Source organism: Gymnoscopelus braueri (genome assembly GCF_963280865.1).
Source record: "Gymnoscopelus braueri genome assembly, chromosome: 19".
In the NCBI taxonomy this organism is placed as follows: domain Eukaryota; kingdom Metazoa; phylum Chordata; class Actinopteri; order Myctophiformes; family Myctophidae; genus Gymnoscopelus; species Gymnoscopelus braueri.
The window spans coordinates 7,667,199-7,694,698 of record NC_137621.1 but is presented as its reverse complement, the minus strand read 5'-3'; the positions used below and the strand labels follow the sequence as shown (position 1 = coordinate 7,694,698).

At 41.6% G+C, this 27,500-nt stretch overlaps 1 protein-coding gene across 1 annotated transcript in view; it reads left to right on the top strand.

The window, feature by feature from the left end:
- Nucleotides 1-27,500, top strand: part of crim1 (cysteine rich transmembrane BMP regulator 1 (chordin-like)) — a gene marked incomplete at its 5' end in the record, with an annotated part of 124,327 nt that overhangs the window by 54,841 nt on the left and 41,986 nt on the right. Inside the window, 2 exons of the mRNA XM_080413513.1 lie at nt 19,096-19,221; nt 25,646-25,802. Coding sequence (XP_080269639.1) covers nt 19,096-19,221; nt 25,646-25,802 — 283 coding nt within the window. The remainder of the gene's footprint in view (nt 1-19,095; nt 19,222-25,645; nt 25,803-27,500) is intronic.

Sequence of the window (27,500 nt, the reverse complement as noted above, 5' to 3'; positions counted from 1 at the left end):
ACATGCGCGCGCACGCAAGCACATGCACACACACACACGCTCGCACGCAAACAAACAAACAAACATGGATTTTTTGCTGTTTAATCCAATTTTGGTGCTTTTAATTGGGGATAATGTGATTTTAATTGTTGCCAATAAAGTATTCTACACACACACACACGCGCGCGCGTGTGCGCACATGTACACGCACACACACTTACGTAGCGCCCACGCAGCGCCCACTTGGCAGCGCAGATCACTGGCGTAGCGTCATGAGGGCCAGTGGGGCCGTGGCCCGGTCAGTGAAGCCCCTGCGTGCCACGTATAGCTGGCCAAACTCCTGAGCAAAAAATAAAAAACTCCTGGGCAAATTTTTTTTTAACCCATTGAGACCTGAAGCCGATTCTACGTGTCTCCTAAATCTCAACAGGTTTCTGAAAAACGTATGTTTCTATATCAGTGGTGCTCAATCTTTTTCATGTCAAGGACCCCCAAAATTGTATGTATTTGGCCGCGGACCCCCATCAAAATATTTAGTTCCAGGGACCCCCCAGAAGCAAAGATTTGAGTTAAAAATGTTCGCTTTAAAAATATATATATTCAAAGATTTGCACACATTTTCAAGATTTTTCAAAAATAGCAGATCTACAAGCTCGTAGCGCGGCACTCGGTGCCGCGCTATGAGCTTGTAGATCTGCTATTTTTGAATAGCCCAAAGTGTAAAATAATGCTTTTTAGCTCAAATCAAAAAATGACACAGTTCCAGGTCTTAATGGGTTAACTGGCAACTGCTGATAAAAACACAATTTATCGACACAAGGAGGAGTTAAAGGAGAGAGCCAGACCAAAAATACGTGTGGATTGTATCTGCCTATAATCAGTCACCAACATACCTGATGCAGTTGACTTTTTTTCATAGAAGCCCCTGTTCTCCATTCTGCAGACCCCTCCCACTGCTAGAATGTAGCCTAGAGCATATCGCTAATTCGGCTATTTTCGTCGCTCCAAACTTCTTCTTTTTTTCACGAATCGTCTCCATGTAGTGTCCCTGGCACTCACACATGCACTGCATGTTACTGATTATAGAGAGTGTTATATGATTGTAATCCGATCTATATTTCCTGCACAGTGGATTAACACATTCCATGCCAGAGTTTAATCTCATAATGTACTCACCAGTGCCAGCGTTTTATTGTTGTTTTTTAGTTTTTTTCATGTCGCCACAGACCTCGCTAAATAAGTTAAAAGTGCGCGTTCATTTGGTTCTAAACACACAGCGGATCCGTGAGAAACGGCGAGCGAAAACAGTTTCCAAATCCGTGCCGCCATCTTGAAGCTACAGCCGATCAACGGTAAACAGTGATCAGCGAGGAGAAAAACAACAACCAGAGAAAATCGAGTTTTAAACAGGATCCCAGACAGGAAGCGGATACGATCGAAAAAAACGGAACCCGAATAATTCCGTTTCCGACCGGAAACCGGAAACGGAAATGGATCAAAAAAATTCGGAAAGTGCACCTGGGGCACTTAACATGGGAATCGGCGGTTCGCGTAGATCTACGCGACTGGCACGCTGCGGCTTTAAATAGGTTCGCGTAGATCTACGCGACTGGCATGCAATGTGTTAATGAAACTGAACGAAGTGAATGGCATCGCGCACGACGCACAGCAAAAATCATTGTCTTCATTGAATAGACTATCCTCTTATATAGAAACTAGAATGAATGAATTAATGTTGTCCTAATGCACACCGGTTCCTCGTTTGCCCATGCAGGTACGGAGGCTTCACAGGGACAAACATGATAAATCATTTAGTCAAATGATCTGCACCTCAAACCGTTTAACAAACCATTTCTCTTGTGAGGACCATGCATTGTCTTCACAATGTCTATTATCAAATTCTACCATGTTTGTGGAGACATTTGGCCCTCGCAAGTATAGAAATACAAAGTGTACACACACACACACACACACACACACACACAGACAAATAAGCACCGTTGCACACACACATTTAAATAAATGCAGAGGTTTGTGAAAGGCAGGAAACCGTTTAGCATGTGAAGCGCTTTTGTCTGGGAAGATAATACAGTTACATGGAAGTGTGTGTGTGTGTGTGTGTGTGTGTGTGTGTGTGTGTGTGTGTGTGTGTGTGTGTGTGTGTGTGTGTGTGTGTGTGTGTGTGTGTGTGTGTGTGTGTGTGTGTGTGTGTGTGTGTGTGTGTGTGTGTGTGTGTGTGTGTGTGTGTGTGTGTCTGTGTCTGAGAGACACACAGAAACAAACAGATATGCGTTTCACAGACACAAAGAAACATGTTAATGTACCAGGAGACGGCTGGCCTATTTATGACTGTGATACGGGAATCTGTACACACACACTGTACAAAGGCAAACAACACACTTGCAAAGACACATATTGTCTGCAAAGCACATAGACACACATCAACGAGCAGCAAGCACGCACGCACGCACACACACACACACACACACACACACACACACACACACACACACACACACACACACACACACACAAAGAGGATGTGTGAGTGTTCAGTCGTTCATTTCCATAGAGGAAGTGCAGAGCCATGCAAGTTTTCCGCTCCACAGATTTTACATTTGTTTCAGGAGACGGCAGCAGGTTTTCTCTCAAACACAGTGAGGTTGATGCAACTGTTATAACTTTGATTCAAATAGAGATGCATAGCCAGAGGTTATGTTTTACAATGACACCGTGCATTTTTGTTTTTACCTTTTTTATTCTTTATTATTTATTTATTTTACTTTTTACTTAATCCATTTATACCGGGAAAGCATCTTGTGTCATTTTAATATTTCTTTGGCAACTCAAAAATAGCAGATATACAAGCTCATAGCACGGCCTATTTGTGTGCAAATCTTTGAATATATATATATTTTGAAAGCGAACATTTGTAACTCAAATCTTGGCTTCTGGGGGTCCCTGGAACAAAACATTTTGAGATGGGGGTCCACGGCCAAATACATAAATCCTAATGGTATGTTTCTATATCAGTGGTGCTCCAACTATTCCATGTCAAGGACCACCCAAAATGATATGTATTCGGCCTCGGACCCCCATCTCAAAATATGTTGTTCCAGGGACCCCCCCAGAAGCACAGATCGGAGTTAAAAAATGTTCCATTTAAAACATCTATGTATTATATTCAAAGATTTGCACACATTTTCCAAGATTTTTCAAAAAAAATGCAGATCTACAAGCTCATAGCGCGGCACTCGGTGCCGCGCTATGAGCTTGAAGATCTGCTATTTTTTGAATTGCCAAAGAAATGACACAGATGTGTTCCAGGATTGAATGGATTAAAATAGATTAGCTGATGCCAGACATAGACTAACGGGAGTGAAAACAGAATCCCCGCCTCCAGGCTTCTCTATAGGCGTAGATAACAGCTGACACAACTGCACTGCAGTATTTGTGTCAAAGATTTTAAATCATTTTTCAGAAGATCCATCACCACCCCAATTTTCGCCCACTACTGTGGGGCCAAATGGAATTGGTACACGAATGGTCTCCCAAAAAAAAATGGACCCTTCGCCCAGATCTGACCGAAAGGTCCTACTATTATGTTTACTGGTGCTATAGACACCGAGTAGAGTGTGTTGCTGGAAAGGGTCGATAACAAAGTAGATTTTCTCCTGATTTGTCTCTCTGAAAACAGTCATTTATTTTCGTGTCAGGATGTGGGGAAGATTGTGTGGCTTGTGAAGAATGGGTTTGATATTTGGGGCCCTATTTTTGAATCTTTTCAAGCCGTGATCCCCCAAAATAATCATGTTTGAACCAGGGACCCCCCAAAATAATCATGTTTGAACTAGGGACCCCCCAAAATAATCATGTTTGAACTAGGGACCCCCCAAAATAATCATGTTTGAACTAGGGACCCCCCCAAAATAATCATGTTTGAACTGGGGACCCCCCAAAATAATCATGTTTGAACTGGGGACCCCCCAAAATAATCGTGTTTGAACTGGGGACCCCCCAAAATAATCGTATTTGAACTGGGGACCCCCCAAAATAATCATGTTTGAACTGGGGACCCTGAACTGGGGACCCCCCAAAATAATCATGTTTGAACTGGGGACTCCCCAAAATAATCGTATTTGAACTGGGGACCCCCAAAATAATCGTATTTGAATTAGGGACCCCCCAAAATAATCATGTTTGAACTAGGGACCCCCCAAAATAATCATTTTTGAACTAGGGACCCCCCAAAATAATCATGTTTGAACTGGGGACCCCCCAAAATAATCGTATTTGAACTGGGGACCCCCCAAAATAATCATGTTTGAACTGGGGACCCTGAACTGGGGACCCCCCAAAATAATCATGTTTGAACTGGGGACTCCCCAAAATAATCGTATTTGAACTGGGGACCCCCCAAAATAATCGTATTTGAACTGGGGACTCCCCAAAATAATCGTATTTGAACTAGGGACCCCCCAAAATAATCATGTTTGAACTGGGGACTCCCCAAAATAATCGTATTTGAACTAGGGACCCCCCAAAATAATCATGTTTGAACTAGGGACCCCCCAAAATAATCATGTTTGAACTGGGGACCCCCCAAAATAATCATGTTTGAACTAGGGACCCCCCAAAATAATCATGTTTGAACTGGGGACTCCCCAAAATAATCGTATTTGAACTAGGGACCCCCCAAAATAATCATGTTTGAACTAGGGACCCCCCCAAAATAATCATGTTTGAACTGGGGACCCCCCAAAATAATCATGTTTGAACTAGGGACCCCCCAAAATAATCATGTTTGAACTGGGGACTCCCCAAAATAATCGTATTTGAACTAGGGACCCCCCAAAATAATCATGTTTGAACTAGGAACCCCCCAAAATAATCATGTTTGAACTAGGGACCCCCCAAAATAATCATGTTTGAACTAGGGACCCCCCAAAATAATCATATTTGAACTTGTGACCCCCCCAAAATAATCGTATTTGAACTGGGGACCCCCCGAAATAGTCATATTTGAATTTGTTTTTTTGAAGTGGTGCCCCCCCCCCCCACCCTGAGAAGCACTTGGAATTGTAGGAGTTGAGGCATTACATTTAGTTTGTCTCGGTTCCACAGATAAATATTGTGAAAATAGCAGATCTACAAGCTTGTAGATCTGCTATTTTCACAAGTTTTGCCTCGTTCATGTACTATTTGACAATTTGGCCAATGTTTGACCAGTTTTTATAGTATAGTTTGTTGATTACTTTTAATGCAGTAATGGTCTTTTTTAAAAAGGTCTTAAAAGTCCTTACATCGTCACTTCACTGTCTGTCTGCTCTTCTATTGAGACATTTTAGATGGTGTAAGGACGCCTACTGGTTGACAAGGGGTATCGCATGAAACTCAAATGGAAATAACTTGCCTTTCCAAATGTGCTCTCCTATATAACTCATTATTATGGATGGAATCCCGGGTAAACCTTCAAAAGCTACGGATGACAGCTTTAAGCCTGACTTTTTTATTGTGTTGTGCGATGGGTTCATGCTTCGAAAATGTTTTGACATGACAGTTTTTTTTGTACAGTATGTGAAAACTTTCCGATTTATGTAAGGGGAGACCACAGTAGAAATACGTCTATGACTTCACTGTGTATTTTTTTATATCCTAGATTGTCTTTTTTATCCTTCTATGCATGTTGGCTGTAAGCAATTAAATAAATCAAATTAAATTCCATATCGAATTCCCCCGAACAGGTCCGTGGGGAAAACCTTAAAAAAAAACTAAACATTTCAAGTACAACTGTAAAAGGTAATCATAGAACAACGTTTTAATCAATTGATCGTCCCAAAACATGTCATTACCCCCCCCCCCCCCCCTGCTGTGTCTTGTTGTCTCCACTTTATTCCCTCAGCAGTGAGGCTGCTGACATACTTGTCATCACACTTATTAACCCATTAAGACCGGGAACGCATCTGTGTCATTTTTTAGATTTCTTTGGCTATTTATTTATTTTTTATCGTGGAAAATGTGTGCAAATCTTTGAATATAATATATATGTTTTTTTAAAGCGAATTTGTTGTACTCAAATCTTTGCTTCTGGGCGATTCTAGAAATGTCTTCTAAATTATGTTATAATATCAGTGGTTCTCAAGCATTTTTCATGTCAAGGACCCGCAAAATGATATGTATTTGGCCACGAACCCCCATCCAAAAATATGTTGTTCCAGCGACCCCCAGAAGCACAAATCGGAGTTTTTTTGTTTTGCTTTAAAACATATTCTATATATCTAATTATCTACCTATCTACCTGATCTGCCTACCTATATATCTATCTATCTATTCAAAGATTTGCAAACATTTTTCAAAAATAGCAGATCTATAAGCTCATAGCGCGGCACTTGGGTCCCTAGTTCACTTGGTCCCTAGTTCAAACATGATTATTTTGGGGGGTCCCTAGTTCAAACATGATTATTTTGGGGGGTCCCTAGTTCAAATACGATTATTTTGGGGAGTCCCCAGTTCAAACATGATTATTTTGGGGGGTCCCTAGTTCAAACATGATTATTTTGGGGGGTCCCCAGTTCAAACATGATTATTTTGGGGGGTCCCTAGTTCAAACATGATTATTTTGGGGGGTCCCTAGTTCAAACATGATTATTTTGGGGGGTCCCTAGTTCAAATACGATTATTTTGGGGAGTCCCCAGTTCAAACATGATTATTTTGGGGGGTCCCTAGTTCAAACATGATTATTTTGGGGGGTCCCCAGTTCAAACATGATTATTTTGGGGGGTCCCTAGTTCAAACATGATTATTTTGGGGGGTCCCTAGTTCAAATACGATTATTTTGGGGAGTCCCCAGTTCAAACATGATTATTTTGGGGGGTCCCTAGGCACTTGGTGTCTGCTATTGTTGAATAGCCAAATTAATGTTAAAATGACACAGATGCGTTCCTGGTCTTAATGGGTTAACTACACAGCTGTAACAACCAGCCAAACAAGCCGCCGGCAGCACCGCTGACAACAAGATAACTATCACTGATGTCTGCCAACAAACCTGGTATCTCCTTATTTACACTTTCGTTGCTCGCCTTATGCCAAATCTTCTTGGGCATTTTTGTTTAATACTTTTTAAAATACATTTTAAAATAGTGAAGATAGCCGATCTACAAGCTCACAACGCGTAGATGTAGATCGGCTATTTTCACTTTTTTTTTATTTGTATAACACATTTTTTATTGAAACAAAGGATTTTCAAAAGACAGACACACATCCAACAATACAAGACAGAACATAAAAGTGTGGGGGGGGGGGGGGGGACTTGACAGTACAAAATACAAGAAAGAAACGGAAAAGGCTGCATTCTTCAATTGTTACAGTTATTTCTTTAGTTGGTCATAGTTATACATTGTCCATTGGGCTGAAAGAAAGATGACCACTTTTCCCAGTTTTTGTGTAATTTGTCCTCTTGTAGTCTGAGTATGAAAGTTAGTCTTTCCATAGTGTATATTTCCCCTATAATGTCCACCCAATTGTCTTTGGTTGGAGGATCCTGTTGGTACCAGCGACGCGTGATCGCTTTTTTGCTTGCTGCTAGAAAGATTTTGATTAAATATTTGTCATGTGTCAAAAAAATCATCAGGAATATTTCCCAATAACAACAAGGAACCAAGTCTGAGGTATCTCAAAACCTAGAACGGACTCTACGGTGGAGTGATCTTGCCAATATTTTAGAATTTTGGGACACCTCCAGAATATATGAGAGTGGCCCGCTTCCATGTGGCCACACTGTCTCCAGCCAGTGGTGGAAAAAGTACTCAAATTCTTTACTTAAGTAAAAGTACCACTACTGCAATATAAAAATACTCTGTTACAAGTAAAAATCCAAAATTAAAAATTAACTTGAGTAAAAGTACAAAAGTATTGGCATCAAAATTTACTTAAAGTACCAAAAGTAAAAGTACTAAATATTTGAAAATAGCCGATCTACAAGCTCACAACGCGTCGTGCTGCGACGCGTTGTGAGCTTGTAGATCTGCTATTTTCAAATAGCCTATGTATAAAATAGGGCTAAAGTGGTTAATGTATGTTTCATTATATCATAGTTTATATCTGAAAAGTAACTAGTAACTAAAGTTTTCAAATAATTGTAGTGGAGTAAAAGTACAATATTTGCCTCTGAGATGTAGTGGAGTAGAAGTAAAAGTATTGGAAATTGGAAATACTCAAGTAAAGTACAAATACCTCAAAATTATACTTAAGTACAGTACTTAAGTAAATGTACTTAGTTACTTTCCACCACTGTCTCCAGCATGGTTGATCTGTTTTCAGTTGCTTTGACTTAATTTGACTATTTTAACTATTTTAACTGCCAGACATAAAACATTGTTTTCTAAGCCACTGCCAGTGATCTTCGACTGCTTTCACTAACCTTTGAAAAATCATAGAATATTTATCTCCAGTATGATCGATCCCCCGATCGCTTTAAAAGATGTTTCCGAGTCTCGTAGAATCGGGGGAGGAAGAAGCGTGTCGATGCGATCATCCGTTCCATAGTTATTGGCGGTTGAATGTAGGTTGTTTTCGCCAAAAAGCAACAGAAAGCAGAGAAAAGGCAATTTTTCCAAATCCATTAACATGGAAGTGAATGTGGCTGGGTTTTTTTTTTTGCGATCACGTGATTTGCTGCTGCTTTGCTTCACTGGGAGTCAAATGGGGACTCATAGCGCCATCTAGCGTAAAACCGCTGAAAACACAACATCTCTCGTCTCTGAGCCGTAGCAAAATATGACGAGAAATCTTGTCCTTGGCAGTCAAAGAGTTAGAATGTTTTTCAAAGTATTAAAAAATGCCTTAAACAGATTAGGCACAAGCGCCGTGCAAGTTAGGGCCTTTTATGTCATACTACTTTGTCATACAAGAGTGCCGCACAAAAGTAGTGAAAATAGCAGATCTACACGGCATCTAAAATAAATAATGTTTAACCCATTAAGACCTGAAGCCGATTCTACAAATGTCTTCTAAAACAGTTTTCTGAAAAAAACGTATGTTTCTATATCAGTGGTGCTCAAACTTTTTCATGTCAAGGACCCCCCCAAAATTGTATGTATTTGGCCGCCGACCCCCATCTCAAAATATGTTGTTCCAGGGACCCCCCAGAAGCAAAGAATAGAGTTAAATTTTTTCGCTTTAAAAAAATATATATTCAAAGATTAGCACATATTTTCACGATTTGTTCAAAAATAGCAGATCTACAAGCTCATAGCGCGGCACTCGGGGCCCGCGCTATGAGCTTGTATATCTGCTATTTTTGAATAGCCAAAGTGTAAAATAATGCTTTTTAGCTCAAATAAAAAAATGACAGATGCATTCCAGGTCTTAATGGGTTAAAAAGGAACGGTTTTGGACATACAAGGTTTATTTTTAATTTTTATAAAAGCTCTGGTGGTCTTGGAAAACGCGGTATGATTTCATAAAAGCCTCCTGCTCAGAGAGTTGATGGAATGAACAGCACTAAGGCAGACAGGCTAGAGTCACCACACAGCATGACAGAGACAAGGAAATAGGACGTCTAGACACATGTTTAGTGGGTTTTTTTTTGTTCATCCCATAATGGTGTCCCACCTAGGGGCGGCAGTGGCTCAGGGGTAGAGCGGGCGGTAGAGCGGGCCGGATGGAAACCGTGAGGTTCCTGCAGTTCGACCCCGGGCTCCCCCAGAGTTAGTGTGGAAGTGTCCTTGAGCAAGACACTGAACCCCTAATTGCTCCCGGTGAGCAGGTTGGTGCCTTGCATGGTTTCCTCTGCCATCGGTGTGTGCATGTGTGTGTGAATAGTGTGTGAATGTGTGTGTGAATGTGTGTGTGAATAGTGTGTGAATGGGTGAATGTAATGCACAATCTATGTAAAGCGCTTTGGATAAAAGCGCTATGTAAATGCACCATTTACCATTCAATTTAGAGTGTGTGAGTCTTTTGGATCCTGTTTGCCAGTTATTCTGTCCTTTTAACACATTAAGACCAAGAACGCATCTGTGTCAAAAATAGCAGATCTACAAGCTCATAGCAGGGCACCGAGTGCCGCACTATGAGCTTGTAGATCTGCTATTTTTTGAAAAATCATGAAAATGTTTGCAAATCTTTGAGTATATATTTTTTTCAAGCAAACATTTGTAAAGTATGTTGTTCCAGGGACCTCCAGAAGCAAAGGTTTGAGTTACAAATGTTCTCTTTAAAAAAATGTATTATATTCAAAGATTTGCACACATTTTCATGATTTTTCAAAAAGAGCAGATCTACAAGCTCATAGCGCGGCACTCGGTGCCGCGCTATGAGCTTGTAGATCGACATTGTGACACAAGACATTTTGCTCAAGTAGGCTACAGTACTTGAGTACAATTTGGGGGTACTTTACTTGAGCATGTCAATACTTTATACTTCTATTCCAATACATCTCAGAGGCAATATTGTACTTTTTCTTTCTGTCTACTACAAATGTTAGTTACTATAGTAACTTTGTAGACTTAGATTATTATTACAGAACATGCTTTAACCTATTAAATGGATAGTCCACCCCCAAAATGGCATTGTTTCTATCGATTAGTCACCCTTTGGAGACTCGAATCCATGGATATTTTTTTGTTTTTGTCTCATTCCTAAGCCAATAATGTGATGACCGGCAGCGGTTCCGGTAGGAGACACAAAGAGTCTCCTTTGTGTCTCCTACCGGAACCGCTGCCGGACATAAAATTATTGGCTTAGGAATGAGACAAAAACTAAATAATATCCATGGGGTGACTTGACTAATCAATAGAAAAAAGTATCTTTTTTTTTTGGTGAACTATCCCTTTAAGACTTACTTTATACTTAAACTGAAAATAGCAGATCTACAAGCTGACAATGTGACAACCCCGGACATGACACACTAGTATGTCACAGGGACCTACTGTACTCCATTTTAATTGTACATACCAGTAAAGCCCCTTTAAATTGAATTGAAATGACTTACCCCCCCCCTTTTTCCTTGACACGAAAAAGCCACTGATTCATATAGTCTTTGGTACTGTATACGTATGACTCAGCCAGGAATTGAACCGATTTGACCTGATTTTGATGTAATTACTGACAGTGTAATCTTCAAGGGGCAGCAGCTACTAACGACTGTACTGTGGAACGAACCTCTCTGCCCCATGGTCTACCGCCTTTAGCCCGTTAACACCGGGGACGCATCTGTCTGTGTCATGTTAAGATGTATTTTTGGCTATATTTTGAAAAATCTCGAAAATGTGTGCAAATCTTTGAATATATATATTTTTTTCTTTTCTTTTCTTTTTTTTCTTTTTTTTTTTGTAACTCAAATCTTTGTTTTTTTGGTGGGGGGGGTCCCTGGAACGAAACATTTTGAGATGGGGGTCCGCGGTCAAATACATATCTAAAAATGTTTTCTAAATCCTAACGGTATGTTGCTATATCAGTGGTGCTCCAACTTTGTGATGTATCAAAATGACATGTATTTGGCCACGGACCCCCATCTCAAAATATGTTGTTCCAGGGACCCCCAGAAGCAAAGATCGGAGTTAAAAAAAAACGCTTTAAAATAAAATATCAGTGTTGCCACATCAGAATCAGAATCAGAATCAGAATCAGTTTTATTGTCACATCACAGGTTTACAAGGTAAAAAAGTGGGTGAAATTCTTTTTTGTACATCGTTCCCATCGCAACGTTAGTTTCCATAGAAAGAAGAGGGGGGGGGAGAAGAAGAGGGTGGGGGGCAGGTGGGAAGGAGATCAAAAACAAGAGAGCAACAGAAGGCCAGACAAGTTATCTACATATTTACAAATTACCTGAGATAATAAAAACTAAAAAAAACTAAACTAAGGTGCCTGAGCATAGCAGCAATGTATTGTATACTGTGCATGTTATACTTATATAAGAAAACAAGAAACAAGCAACCACCTTCATGAAAAAAAAGAAAACAGCCGAAGGGGTCCGCCATGTTCCACGGGGGTCCCCGGGGGTCCCAACACTCCCAGGGGGTCCGCGGACCCCCAGGAAAAAAAATATATATATATATATATATATCTTTTTTTTTTACTTTTGCAAATCTTTATCTCACGATTTTGGTACCCCAAAATAAGCGCACCCTCGCTAGAGCCCCGTGCGCGGCTAGCGGGCCGGCCGCCCATAGGGCGGTCGGACCTCTAGTTATTTATAATAGCTTCCATGCCTTACTGTCTCCTGAACAATATTTATATTTATATTAACTTATGTTTTTTTTTATTTATAATTTTCTTGTAGCTGCAATATTTCCCCTCCAGCAGAACGCTGTGAAAATGTTGAAAATGTCATCTTGATAAACCCGTCAGCAAAACTTTGATTTGCCTTCAGTTTAAATGTCAGAGGATGATAACCCCCCCCCCCCCCAAGCACAGGCTTTTCTTCTGACTTTTCTTTAACACATTAAGACCGGGAACGTGGCTGTGTAACCACTTTAATCGTTATTTTATACTTTGGCTAATCAAAATGAGCAGATATACAAGCTCATAGCGCGGCACTGAGTGCCGCGCTATGAGCTTGTAGATCTGCTATTTTTGAAAAATCGTGAAAATGTGTGCAAATCTTTGAATATATATATTATTTTTTTAAAGCGAACATTTTTGACAAAAATCTTTGCCTCTTGGGGGTCACTGGAAAAAAATATTTTGAGATGGGGGTCCGCGGTCAAATACATATCATTTCGGGGGGTCCTTGACAACAAAACAAGTTTGAGAACCACATATAGCAACATACGTTTTTATTTACAAAAAACTGTTAGGATTTAGAAGACATTTGTAGAATCCCCCAGAAGCAAAGATTTAAAAATTAGTTAAAAATGTTCGCTTTAAAAAATACATATATTTAGAGATTTGCACACATTTTCACAATTAAAAAGAAATCTGATATACCAGCTCATAGCTCTTGAGCTTGTATATCTGCTATTTTTTAATAGCCAAATAAATCTAAAAATGACACACAGATGCGTTCTCGGTCTTAATGGGTTAACCTCTTCCAACCTGGTCAGACCATGTTGGGCATTTCATTATATAGATGGTATAAAATAGACAAAACAGCAACAGACACAAGCTTGTGTTTATACTGACCATCGGTTCAATATTTATAAAAACCCACTGACACACTTAACCGCTCACTTTACCTCCAAAACTAGGTTAATGCTGCACAGACAGAGCTGGTGTGTGTGTGTGTGTGTGTGTGTGTGTGTGTGTGTGTGTGTGTGTGTGTGTGTGTGTGTGTGTGTGTGTGTGTGTGTGTGTGTGTGTGTGTGTGTGTGTGTGTGTGTGTGTGTGTGTGTGTGTGTGTGTGTGTGTGTGTGTGTACGTGCCAGAGAGAGAGAAAGAAAGTGTGTGTGTGTGTGTGGCAATAACCTTGACGCAGATGGCCACAGTGCCAGAACCTGTGTAATGAAGCTTGCATTCAAAAACATACTCTCTCTCTCTCTCTCTCTCTCTCTCTCTCTCTCTCTCTCTCTCTCTCTCTCTCTCTCTCTCTCTCTCTCTCTCTCTCTCTCTCTCTCACACACACACACACCCCTCTCCTTGTCTCGTGTCTATTCTTTTTTCAACTGTTCCTGCTTGGTTGATTTTCTGACCCCCCTGAGACAGACACACACACACACACACACACACACACACACACACACACACACACACACACACACACACACACACGCTGACCTTGGCAGTACATCCAGGGTGGTGATCATAAACAGTCAGTGATAGTATCTGTGTATGAACTACAAAGACAACACACACATATCCTCTTCTTAACATATTGTTGTGGTCATTGCAATTGTTTGTGAAATGCTCCAAGTTGAAGTTGTTGTCACGGACCTGCCCCGGAAAGCTGAACCGTACCGGGGGATGGCCTGGGGAGGGAGGTAGTCTGGAGTCCGATTGATGCGTACTCTGGTACGGAACGCTGCAATGTGAAAGCCATCCGTACCAACAGGAGGAAGTGGACTGCTAATCATATATCATGTATATATCACATTAGTGACACATTATTTTACCTGGGTTGTACCTTCCAGTTAGCCTGGTAAACCCTCCCTCCGGAAATCTCAATTCCATTTCATTTCAGGAGTGAGTCTGGCCTGATCCGCCTGTCTGCAATATTGGCTGTGCTGGAGTTGGGCGGGAGTAATACCGTTGACTGACAACCCCTTCAGCCAATGATAATTTTTCCCCTTCAGCCAATCAGCAGTTCACCAGTCTTAATGTGACGCGACGGGACTTTTGAGACAGCCATACCCAAAATGGGTTGCCTTTTTCGGGTACAATGGTGTCACTGCCCGCCCCTACCGGTTCTCTAATTATTATTTTTTAAATAGGCTTTGTCATGATTAATTGACCACATATATGAAGTTAAACAACTAAATTCTATCCAAACGATATCTTATAAGTAAATTCCGTGCCTCAAAATAGAAGTTAGAGAGCTTTTTGAAGTAAAAAAATAGCGGAGAATTGGCCGCACAAGAAAAAGATGGCTGCCGTTCGTGTTTTGGGCTCACTCGAACTCGCCACCTGATTGGCCAACGTAAGCTGTCAATCACAGAACAATGAGCGACGACGCTGATAGGCGCGGCCGTTTGGCATACACAGCCAATATTGCAGAGAGGCGGTTCATGCCAGACTCACTCCAGGAATCAAATAGAAATGAGATTTCCGGAGGGAGGGTTTACCAGGCTACCTTCCAGTGGTGTAAAGTAACTAAGTACATTTTCTCAAGTACTTTACTTAACTCTTTCACTGCCAGAGTATATATGTTACAGGGAAATTGGCATTCCAGGGAAATTGAAAAAGGAGCGCTTGTTTTTACCACCCACCCAGGCAATTCTGTATAACCAACACTAGAGGGCAATGAATGCAAGTCACACGCAATGCACATGCGTGTGACTTGCGCTTGCGCATGCACACATGCACACGCACACATGCACACGCACACACGCACACATGTGTGTCGTCGTGGACACTGGATAGTAACCATAGACTGTAACCCATGAAAATATCTATTCTCCCCCTATCGGTTCACAACTCGGACGGCGCTGATTCGACTAGCAGACCTTCGGCCGGTCGGCGCGGGCTTGAGGCGCGAGTGCCTAAAATCTAGAAGATTTGTGCAAATCTATGAATATATATTCTACAAATGTCTTCTAAAACAGTTTTTTTTTTAAAAATCTGTTTCTATATCAGTGGTGCTCAAACTTTTTCATGTCAAGGACCCCCAAAATTATATGTATTTGGCCGCGGACCCCCATCTCAAAATATTTTGTTCCAGGGACCCCCAGAATCAAAGAATAGAGTTAAAAATGTTCGCTTTAAACAATATATATTCAAAGATTTGCACCCATTTTCAGGATTTTTCGCCGCGCTACGAGCTTGTAGATCTGCTATTTTTTAATAGCCAAAAGTGTAGAATAATGCTTTTTAGCTCAAATCAAAAAAGTGACACAGATGCGTTCCAGGTCTTAATGGGTTAAGTGTGTCTGTGGGTTTTATAAATATCGAACCAACAACAAGCATCAACACGATCTTGTGACTAAATGATAACTACATGTGGATCCAATGGAACACAGGTTTCTTTTCCTCTGTTTCCTGTAAAGTATAAGCGTTTTGGACATACAAGGTTTCCGCCTGACAGACAGGATGTCAAACAGGTGTCACAAGGGACTCGTAGAACCGCGGAACGATGCTGTTGTTGCCACGGTAACATAGATGACGGCAAAGTGGTTTCAGAGGCGGCGATGTGACAGTCACACACACACACACGCGCGCACGCGCGCGCAGCGCGCGCACGCACGCATGCACGCACGCACGCACGCACGCACGCACGCACGCACACACACACACACACACACACACACACACACACATACGCGCGCGCACACACTTATCTAGAAACACATAACACACATTGAGTCAGACTTTATGCAGACACACATTGCATGCATATTGCATTAAAAAAAAGGAAACGTGATTATTTGAATGTTGAATTATTTGCAGTGCAGATCAATCAGGAAACATCTCTTTGTACATGACGTGTCTGCCTCAGTGCTTTAGGTAAACAAGACGGGCTGCATTCTGTTTGAACACACTGAATTAACATGGAAATACGTCTGTCTGTCTGTCTGTCTGTCTGTCTGTCTGGCTGTCTGTCTGTCTGGCTGTCTGTCTCTGTCTACTCCACTGGTTCTCAATCTCTGGTCCTGGGGACCACCATGGGGTCCAAATGGGGTCTGTAACTCTGAGAGTGTACGAATGGACCCTTAACTCTTTCACTGCTAGACTTATTTCTGGCTACCTGCACCCACTGCCAGCGATTTTTCGATTTTCTTACCTTTTCAAGTAGTCACAGAATATATTATCTCCAGTATGATCGATCCCCTGATGGTTGCTAATCACAGAGGGTTTCACTGTGCTTCCGCGAAGAAAAGAAAAATGTCACGTGACCTCCCGTTTAAATGCCTTTGAAATTAGCATGTCTCGGCCAAAAATACATAGAAAGAAAAAAACTACACCGCAGCCAAGATTTTTAAAGTTGTACAATGCAAAATCACAAATAACGACCTCTGCTGGTCACTACCGTCACTGCATACAATTTCCCTAGTCCTCGATTACCCAGAATTCCATTCGTTTTCACCGGAAGCCGGAAGCGTTTCAAAAAGCGATCTTTTAATTGTTTTATACTATCTACGGATCGTTTCTCTTAGCCAGTGGAGCATTAGTTACCATGAGCTGTGCTTTCTTTTTCTGTTCTTTTTCGATCTCCCAATTCTACATTCTCTTAAAATCAGCGTGAGGTTCCTTTTTGTTAATAGCGCGGTAGTTCCTGGCCAAACAGGAAACCGTTGCGGTAGTTCCTGAGGACGTCGGCCACGACGTCATGACGTTGGCCAGGAACGTCATTTTCCCGGGAAAGTCCCCCCCGTACACGTTCAATAGAAAATATATAAATAAAAGGCTTCCGGGGGTGAAATTCACGGAGTGGGTGTTGTGAAACTTTTGCCACTCGCAAAAGATATACAATTTAACTTTAGTTTTGTTGAAAACGTTACCTAGTATTACTTTAAGTAATCAGTTAACCAAGAAGTGAATGGAGCAGCAAATCTTCGGATCACAATATCTTGGGTTCTGTGTGAGAAAAACCAAAGAAAATAAATTAGTTAATTACGTTTTTTACGTCAGTGGCAGTGAATGAGTTAAGGGTCTGTAACTCTGAGAGTGTACAAATGGAACCAAATGGACCCTTATGGGTCTGTAACTCTGAGAGTGTACAAATGGAACCAAATGGACCCTTATGGGTCTGTAACTCTGAGAGTGTACAAATAGAACCAAATGGATCCTTATGGGTCTGTAACTCTGAGAGTGTACAAATGGACCCTTATGGGTCTGTAACTCTGAGAGTGTACAAATGGACCCTTATGGGTCTGTAACTCTGAGAGAGTACAAATGGACCCTTATGGGTCTGTAACTCTGAGAGAGTACAAATGGACCCTTATGGGTCTGTAACTCTGAGAGAGTACAAATGGACCCTTATGGGTCTGTAACTCTGAGAGAGTACAAATGGACCCTTATGGGTCTGTAACTCCCTAAATCTGATGTCTCCCTGGGATGTCTCCCAGACTAGTGAAAATAGCCAATCTAAAAGCTCACAGCGAGTCGCATCGTGACGCCTTGTGAGCTTGTAGATCTGCTATTTTCACTACTTCTTAAACGTTTCTTTAATTACATTTATTTTTTGCATTTGTTTATTAAGTGATTTTTATTCATATTTTTACATTTATTATTATTATTATTTTAATGTAGGCAACTTAGGGGATCTATTTACTTGCGACCCATAAAAATGGGTCCCGACCCACTGTTTGGGAAACCTATTTGATACAATAGTTTATCTCTGGAACCCCCAAACTACACTGGAAACTTAGTGTTAAAGGTACGGTAAGTGATTTTCTTTGGTTAAAATAAGTGTTAAATAGCTCTATATTCTGATAGTACTCATTGCTATAGTGTTTGTTCAGTAAAAGGAGTCTCCTTGTCTCTCCAGCTCTTTATAAAACAGAAAATGCATTTTCGTTTCAGTTTCATTTCCAATTTTATCCAATCAGGATAGAGAACTCAATCAGGATACAGATTAAACAAGTGAAATTGAAAGTGATGACACTAAGAAATGAGCAGGCAAAATTGGAACTGGAACACTATAAAAATGAAGCTTAAAAATGGGTACTTTCTCCTGATTGGCTGAGATTTTGACACCTACCAGAAAATGTATTTCCTGTTTATTAACACATCCACCGCCAAGGGCTAATCTCATAATGTACTCACCAGTGCCAAGGTTTTATTGTTGTTTTTTGTTTTTTTCAGGTCGCCATAGGCCCCGTTAAAATCCTTTAGATTGCGCGATCCACTGTTTGTAAACAACGTGCACATGTCCTGGTGTCTACTCGTCGAGACCGCGTGTCAAACGGAGCCGCCATGTTTGAGTTCTGACCGTTTATGTTAACATGGGAAATGCGAGGATGAAAAACTACATAGGTTTTACAAGGCTTTTAGTGTACGACTTAGAATGGAGGCCGACGGGAAACAAAAAACGGGATCGCACTTCCGGTCGACTTCCAGTGGTGTTACACTGAAAATGGTCCCCCTAGAAAATTGAAAAAAAAAAAAATCGAAAAAAAGGAAAAAACACCCGGACCGTAGGACTACGGTTTTGGCGCTTAACAGTTGGATTTAACGGACCGTAGGACTACGTTCTTGGCGGTGGATGTGTTAAAGAGCTGGAGAGACATGGAGACTCCTGTGACTGAACAAACACTCTATAGCAATGAGTACTATCAGAATATAGTGCTTTAACCTTTTAACAAAAAACATTTTGTTTTAACCCAAAAATATCACTTACCCTACCTTTAATTAAACTTTTAGAGTCTACGAATGAATGGCTTATATACACTGAACTGAACTAACTGTGTGTGTGTGTGTGTGTGTGTGTGTGTGTGTGTGTGTGTGTGTGTGTGTGTGTGTGTGTGTGTGTGTGTGTGTGTGTGTGTGTGTGTGTGTGTGTGTGTGTGTGTTCGTTCCAGAGCCCACCTACATCACGATGGCGCCCCCCAGCTGTCCCGAAGAGAACTGCGTCCTGCCCGAGATGGACTGTCGCTACGGTTACCACACCAACCAGCGGGGCTGTCGGACCTGCCGCTGCCGCACACGTCAGTACACACACACACACACACACACACATACACGATGTGTGTGTTCCATGTATGCACGGCTTGTTTTCATAGACCTGGTTGCTTTTAGGGTTATGATACCATAGCATGGGAGGACGAGACCACCGTTCAGAGTATGGGAAGTCTCACCCATTGGCTTAAAGGACAGCCAATGATGAAAATGATATTGAAAACATGTTGTATAGGCGTTGAGTAGCTCTGTCTGTTTGTAGACCAGCGAGCTGGTAAAAAAGAGAAAAACATAGGAAAAGACAAAGAAGAAACTAGGACAACAAGCACTCAGTCACACTGTCAGTCACAACAGAGGGAGTATAGATGGGTTTCCTGTTTGTAAACATGAGAGGATGATGCGCGCGCAGTGGAGGGGTGAGCCTATAGAGGGCGCTATTACCCGCAGCAGCTCTAGTCAAATGTACATTCATAAAAGAAATGGTCTTCACCGGGTTTAATGAAAGTAGATTAAATTATGCAGTTTGTAATATCTTCTTTACTCAATAAAAATGATTTGTCGGAAGTTGGATCTGTTTGTATATAATAGCAGCATTATGCCTATTATGCCTATAATAGCAGCATTATGCCTATCTAAATCCCGAACACAATAACAGAGTGAAGGGCTCTTCCGGTTCGTTCTACCCCAAGCATGCGCAGATTGCGCACTCTGCTCTGTGATGACGTCGCGCGGAAACCCATCTATAGGAACTAAACACTAGTGGTGGAAAAAGTACTACATTCTTTTTTACTTAAATACACTTGTACAATTTTTCAAATGTATAAAATGCTAAAAAATCTTTTGAAAATAGCAGATCTACAAGCTCACAATCAAGCACATATGATATTTTGTTTTGCTCTTTTTCTCTAGAGACCATTGTTGTGTAAAGGGGGCCTAGGCATGTTTTTAAAAGTCCCTAGGGAGGGGGCAGCGTTGATTCTCAAAGGGAGTTTGTTCCACAACTCCTGTAACAGAAACATGAAACATTGTGCGGTACATGGCCGTAGAAGGAACCACAGTAGAGCTGCTAATACAAAAAGCCCTGTAACTCACTGTAGTTGCTTGTTTTGTTGTTGTTTTTCTTTTGCATGGCAACTTTATCATATCTGTAGTCCCCCCCTCCCCCCCCCCCCCCCACGCAGGGGAATGCCTGTACTCTGGGGACGTCCCAGAAACATACTGGTCACACAAATAGAACCACGACTACTTTTGGATCCTGACCCATATATGGTGAAGCATTGATGATAGAGAGCATGTTTTTGAGTTCCCTTGTGATGCTGCTTGTTGATGCAGCTTTAAATCAGTGTAACACACATTTAGCTCTACGCCAGGCTTTCTCAAAGTGGGTGCTGCTGTGACGCAAGTCCAGGGGGGACAAAAATATTTGGAAAATAGCAGATCTACAAGCTCACAATGCGTCGCGGTGCTTGTACAGTAGATCGTCTATTTTCAACTGGTCTAAATGTATATAGGGCTGAAGGGGTTAACGTATGTTTTGGGATAATGATAAAAATCTACAAAGTAACTAGTAACTAAAGTTTCAAAACATTTTAGTGGAGTAAAAGTACAATATTTTCCTCTGAGATGTAGTGGAGTAGAAGTAAAAGTATTGAAAATTGGAAATACTCAAGTAAGGTAAAAATGACTCGTGAGAATTGTGCTTAAGTACAATACTTGAGTAAATGTACTTAATTACTTTACACCACTGGGTGCCGCACAATACTTTGTGAATGCTTGGATTAGCCAGTACCACTTCAGTGTATGGGCCTATTGGGCCACATGGCTCGGCAAGGCTTACTTACTTCTGTTTAAGCTTAGACCCTCCATCTATACTTGGTCAAACGGACCTGAGGTGCACTGTACTCGGTGCGTTCTTTTTTCAGTCTAAACCAAACCTCTTTGCCCCCCCCCCCAGAATAGGGAGTCTTGGGTTTAAGTGGTTCAATGTCAAGTTTAAAGGTTTTTTTTCAATCCCATGCAGGGAATTCTTCCGGACCTTCAGAATCTTTGCCGTTGAAGCAGCATCCAAATAATTACTTGTGTAATTATCTAATGGAAAGACTACTCAAGTAGTGTACTCAAGAGTTACTTAACACATACAGTGCCAAGATCGCATCGATGCGTTCTTTCAAATCCATCGCTTGAGTGCCAGGATTCCAAAGAACGCATTGATGCGTTCTTTTGAATTTTCATTGTTTAATCTGTGATCGCACGGCTGTGTTTATTTCTCATCAACACTTTCGTTTTCCACTTACGTCACACTCACCCGGAGCCGGATGTAAAAAAAAAAAATCATTTCCGGGTCACGTTGTTTTTCTCCAGTGATTTTCGGCCAGAATAAGGAAAAACACGTTTTTTCACACGGTATAACAAACGAACGGACAGCTCAACTTCTATTTTCTTTGGTCCGGGTGACTAACAGTCATCGTCGTAGTGTATCACATCGTTTTCAGGCCGATCAACGGGTCAGGGATTGTCGAAAACGTCACATCCTGGGAAGTGGGAATGACCGGATATGACGTGGGGCTGTTTGGGAGGGGGCGAGCGAGGTGATCAATGTTTGGATGTGCTGCTCTCTACTGGTGGAACTGTCGTAGGTGCTTGACAGCACAATCAGAGAATGTATTTGAATGAAAAATTACAAAACAAAAAAATTAAAAAACACGCCAATTGCTGGCACAGGGGTGAGTACATTATGAATAAACTCTGGCAGTCAATGTGTTAAAGGAGGAGTTCACCCAAAAAATTACTTATTTTCTATCAATTGCACACCCTATGAAGCCTTGAATCCATGGATTCTTTTTTGTTTTTGTCTCATTCCTAAGCTAATAATTTGATTCCCGTCTCCTACCGGCTAATGTATCCGGTAGGAGACACAAAGTAGATTATTTGTGTCTCCTACCGGAAATACACACGGTCATCAAATTATTGTCTTAGGAATGCCACAAAAACAAAAATAAATCCATGAAATCAAGGCTTCATGGGGTGTGTAATTGATAGAAAATAAGTCATTTTTTGGGTGAACTCCTCCTTTAACTCATTGGCCGCCATTATCGCATTAACGCGATCTAATAAATAGCGCGCTTGGCCGCCAGGATCGCATTAATGCGATCTAACGTCTTTATTGATCTTTATGCTCTGATCACGCTATTCTGTTATGAATCAGGCTAAGTTTCGGGTTCCACTTACTTCAACCACCACTGCATCCGGTTCCATGACTTGGGTTCCGTTTTCGGTTTTACATTTTTCCCCCCAGTCATTTTCGACCATAATAGGGAAACAAACGGTTTTTCACACGCTATGAAAAGCGATCGGAGACCTCCCCTCCTATAATCTATGGTCTGGGTGACGAACTGTCATCCCCGTTGTGTATCACAAAGTAATTTTCGCAGATAACAGAATCTGAGACATTTCACTTCCGGTTCATGTGTTTCACTGTGTGAGTGGGTCTGGGAGGGGGCGAGTGTGATCGAGAGGCGATCAAGCTTGGTATGTGCTGCTCTCTGGTGGTGGAACGATCAAAACGATTCAAGTGTCAAGGTAGACTTTCTAGATGTGAATTAAATAACAAAATAACGAAACAAAAAAACACGAAAATCGCTGGCAAGGGCTGCTATGAACGAGGTTTTAACTCTGGCAGTCAATGAGTTAAGACTACCTGTTTTTTTTATTTGTAATTATCGGAATGTCATTTAAATGTCTAAAATATAAAGATCCCAAGTGCTTGTCCAATAGATTTTTTTTTTAATTAAATGGCTGAAGGTCCAACACATACTATGTGCATTTAAAAAAAAAATAGGTATAAAGACTAAAAGTTACGTGTGGAATGTAGCCAAATCATTTGGTAACATTGTTACTTTTAGTCCTTCATACATTTAGTCCAAGTCTTCGCAAATATACTTGAGTAAAAGTGAAAGTTGGGTATGTTTAGCAGTAGTGGCTCAGAGCCTCTGCTGCCTGGTGGACAAAAAGCCTAATATCTGCCCCAGCCAAGGGGGAATTCCCCTTTCAGGCTAGCGGTTAAGATGTTGGCATTCCACGCGGGAGACCCCGGGTTCGATTCCCGGGCTTTAATACATAAATATGCATTTAATCTACTCTTACCAGTACAATCCATTCAAAACGGTACTCGGGTAAATGTAGGTGATTACTCCTGAGCTCTGACAGCAGACTGGGATAGTTGCTTGGCAACGTTATTGTTTAGTACATTGTAAGGACGTTAATAGGAGGCACTCCTGTGAGTCCTAGGGTACAAACCAAGGACACAAGGACATTGTGACGACAATGGAGCTCCTACTGTATTTGACCAACGTCCTCCAATGGAAACACTCCGTCTAGAGCAGTGGTAAAAAATTACACATCTACGGCAGTGTTTCTCAACCAGTGGTCCGGGGACCACCAGTGGTCCTTGAAGGGGGTTCCAGGTGGTCCCCAGCTAAATGATGGAGAGTTGGTAACCAAATGGACCCTTATAGATCTTTAACTCTTGAGAGCGTAACATGAAACCAAATGGACCCTCACGGGTCCATTTGGTTTCATTTTACTCTCTCAAGAGTTAAATTATTGTTAACGATCTGCATTACTTAATGAAATAATTGTTATTTTGAACAATGTTTGCCTGTTCTCTCTCCTATTGGTACCAACATCAATACAACATGGAATTGTGGACACAATCTTATCCAACGACAACAAAATATTCTGAGTCTTGGGTCTGAGAGTCTAAATCTCATCAAACGCTGGTTCCGTGGCTCAAATGCCCAATAAATAATGGACCTTGACATGAAAAGGGTTGAAAAACCCACTGGTCTCTATGGGAAATCCACTGTTTACTGGCAGATCACTGTGGACCAACCGCTGGGTTGAACAGGAAGAGTTCAATGCAGTCAACTCTAATGAGACGTGGCCTCGGTGGGCGTCTAGCCCCCCCTGTTGAGAGAGCAGGTGAACTGCACTCTGAAGACCTTGGAACTATACTGTAGGGGTTTCCTAAACCTGTTCAGCTCCAGACCCAAAAGAGTTCTTAAAAGTGTGCTTTTATGCCTTTTTTTGTGGGGGGAGGGTTGACTTTTTCTTTTAAAGTTCTTATTTTTTTTATTTTTTTTAAATATGTTTTGAAATTATACAAGAGTTGTTTTGTATAAAAAGTCAGAATAAAGCAATATTCACTCGCAAAAAAAAACAGGTCTGCGACGGCACAAATGGCCCCCTGACCCATGGACTGGGAACCCCCTGCCTTAAAACAAGGGTTACCAAACTTTTCAGGGCCCGACCCCCCAAAATAATCATATTTGAACCCGGGACCTCCCACCCCTGACAAGCACTTGGAATTGTAGGCATTAAATTTAGTTTGACTCGGTTCCACAGATAAATATTGTGAAAATAGACGAACTACAAGCTCACAAGTCACAACGCCTCGCACCGCGAGGCGTTGTGAGCTTGTAGATCGGCTATTTTCACAATGTCTGCCTCTTGATTACGTAATATTTGAACATTTGTCCAAATTGGTATAACATGACTTGTCTTTTAGTTCTATTGGATCTCACATTTTAGTCTAGTTTAGTCTAATCTCTCAAGAACAGATCCATCGCTGCGTTGAATCTGTCGGTAGCCGTGTTGAGAACCCGTGCACATTGGCTACAAGTGGGCGTGCCATCAGATCAGGAAGCAGGGCGTGCTTTACCCAATCAAATGTAGTGGGCGGGATTTACGTGTGTGCGGCTCGTTCCCCACTGGAAACAAACCGAAACTCATTTAACAATAGCGTCCTCGGAGCCGACAAAACCACGGAAAGTTAGTAACATTTTAGCTTGCTCTTTCATCATAGAAACAAGTGGGCTTATAACCAAAACGATCCATGTTCTTTGGGAGAAATGGTGTTAGTGTTCCGTGGAGAAATATTGTTTGAGGGAATGAAAACATAGTCGCCCCACCGGAAGTGAAAGGTTGAAGGCAGACCAAAACCCCGGTTTCCCTGAGCACGGGTCCTCCGTACAGCTCCGCCCAGAGCCAAATGAATAAGTGAAAAACAGCAGAGGGCGCTGTTTTTCCTTTTTATTTGACGATGGGTTCCAAGATTGAGTTTAGTCTAGACGCGTTCTGAGCTTGTAGATCGGCTATTTTCTAACATTTTAGTACTTTTACTAATATTTACGTATAGTTTGATCCCAATACTTTGTACCTTTTACTAAGTGCATTTTACCAGACTTTTGCTTGTAACAGAGTATTTCTACATGGCAGTATTGATACTTTTACTTAAGTAAAAAATGTGAGTACTTTTTTACATCACTGGGACATATCGTATGAGTTTACTGCACCTTTAATGTCTGTGTCCTTGTATGCTCTCGCTTGTGTGGACATAAATCAATTGTTAAACTGTGTGTGTGTGTGTGTGCGTGTGCGTGTGCGTGTGCACAGGAGAGGAGCAGTGCAGTCAGCTGGTGTCAGGCTGCATGGTGAAGTGTGCGTTCGGCAGACAGACGGACGACGACGGCTGTGAGACGTGTCGCTGTCGACCCCGACACCGACGATGCAAGAACCTGGTCTGTGACAGAGCCTGTCCCTTTGGATACATGTAAGACACTCGCACGCACGCACGCACGCACACACACACACACACACACACGCACGCGCACACGCACACACAAACGTTTGTGTATCGTTGCTGTCGGGCAGAAACCTCACGGGCACGGGCGGTACTGAACTAAACGCAGGTGGGTAACATTTTATTGTGAAAGTCCTCTCTGATTTTCACAATAAAATGTCACTCACCCGCGTTTCTGCCCAAACAACGTCACTTGTGTGTAACTTAAAGGTAGGGTAAGTGATATTTTTTGGTTAAAACAAAAAGTATTTTGTTAAAAGGTTAAAGCACTATATTCTGATAGTAATCATTGCTATAGAGTGTTTGTTCAGTAACAGGAGTCTCCCCGTCTCTCCAGCTCTTTAATAAACAGAAAATGCATTTTCCGGTAGGTGTCAAAATCTCAGCCAATCAGGAGAAAGTACCCATTTTTAAGCTTCATTTTTATAGTGTTCCAGTTCCAATTTTGCCCTTAGTGTCATCACTTCCAATTTCACTTGTTTAATCTCTATCCTGATTGAGTTCTCTATCCTGATTGGATAAAATTGGAAATGAAACTGAAACTGAAACGAAAATGCATTTTCTGTTTTATAAAGAGCTGCTCCTTTTACTGAACAAACACTCTATAGCAATGAGTACTATCATAATATAGAGCTATTTAACACTTATTTTAACCAAAGAAAATCACTTACCCTACCTTTAACACAGCACGCCGGCATGGAGCACGCCGGTCAGTTATCGTAACAAAAACACATTGAACATCCTGTTAAACCTTCAAATTAAAACCATCTGACAATGTAAACAACGACACATGCGCACTGCGTGTGTGTGCGTTCGCGCGCGTGGCTAAAGCTCGCTCCTCCGTTCTTCACTTGATTTCTGAACGAACCTGACCACTGAATGTAGCTCTGTTGTTGAAGACTGCTATCTTTTTCAACACATTTCAACACACTTTTAAACTGAGTGACTGTCTGTAGGCTATTTACATTTTACTCTGCATTTAATCACGGGTAAACGGGCGGACAACGGGTCCATTGTTTGATGGGTGGGGCGGTTCTGGTTCGTATTTTTAAATAACGTGTAGGACTCTGCCCTAACCCTAACCACTAAATGTGTAATGCTAACCCCTACCTGAATATTTGACTTATCGTAAGGTTAGCTCTAACAATATGTGTTGACCATGAAAACAACCAGTTATCTTGTGAGGATCCTGAAAAAAGGTCCTCGCAAGGTCAACGTCTCGCCTTCTACTACACATGGGGACATCTAGCCCTCTTATATCTGGTACACACACATACACACACACACACACACACACACACACACACACACACACACACACACACACACACACACACACACACACACACACACACACACACACACACACGCTGACATGAAACACACTGAACTCTTACCTGAATGTACAGTACAAACACACACACACACACACACACACTCTCTCTCGGTCTCTTTCTCCAAATATCTCTCTCACACACACACACACACACACACACACACACACACACACACACACACACACACACACACACACACACACACACACACACACACACACACACACAGGGCTGTCACTGAAGATTCTAATTTTAGATGTATCTTGTGAAAACAGGCTGACACCCCGTAGTGGCTTTGGACTGAATAATTCATCGTCACGGCAACCGTACC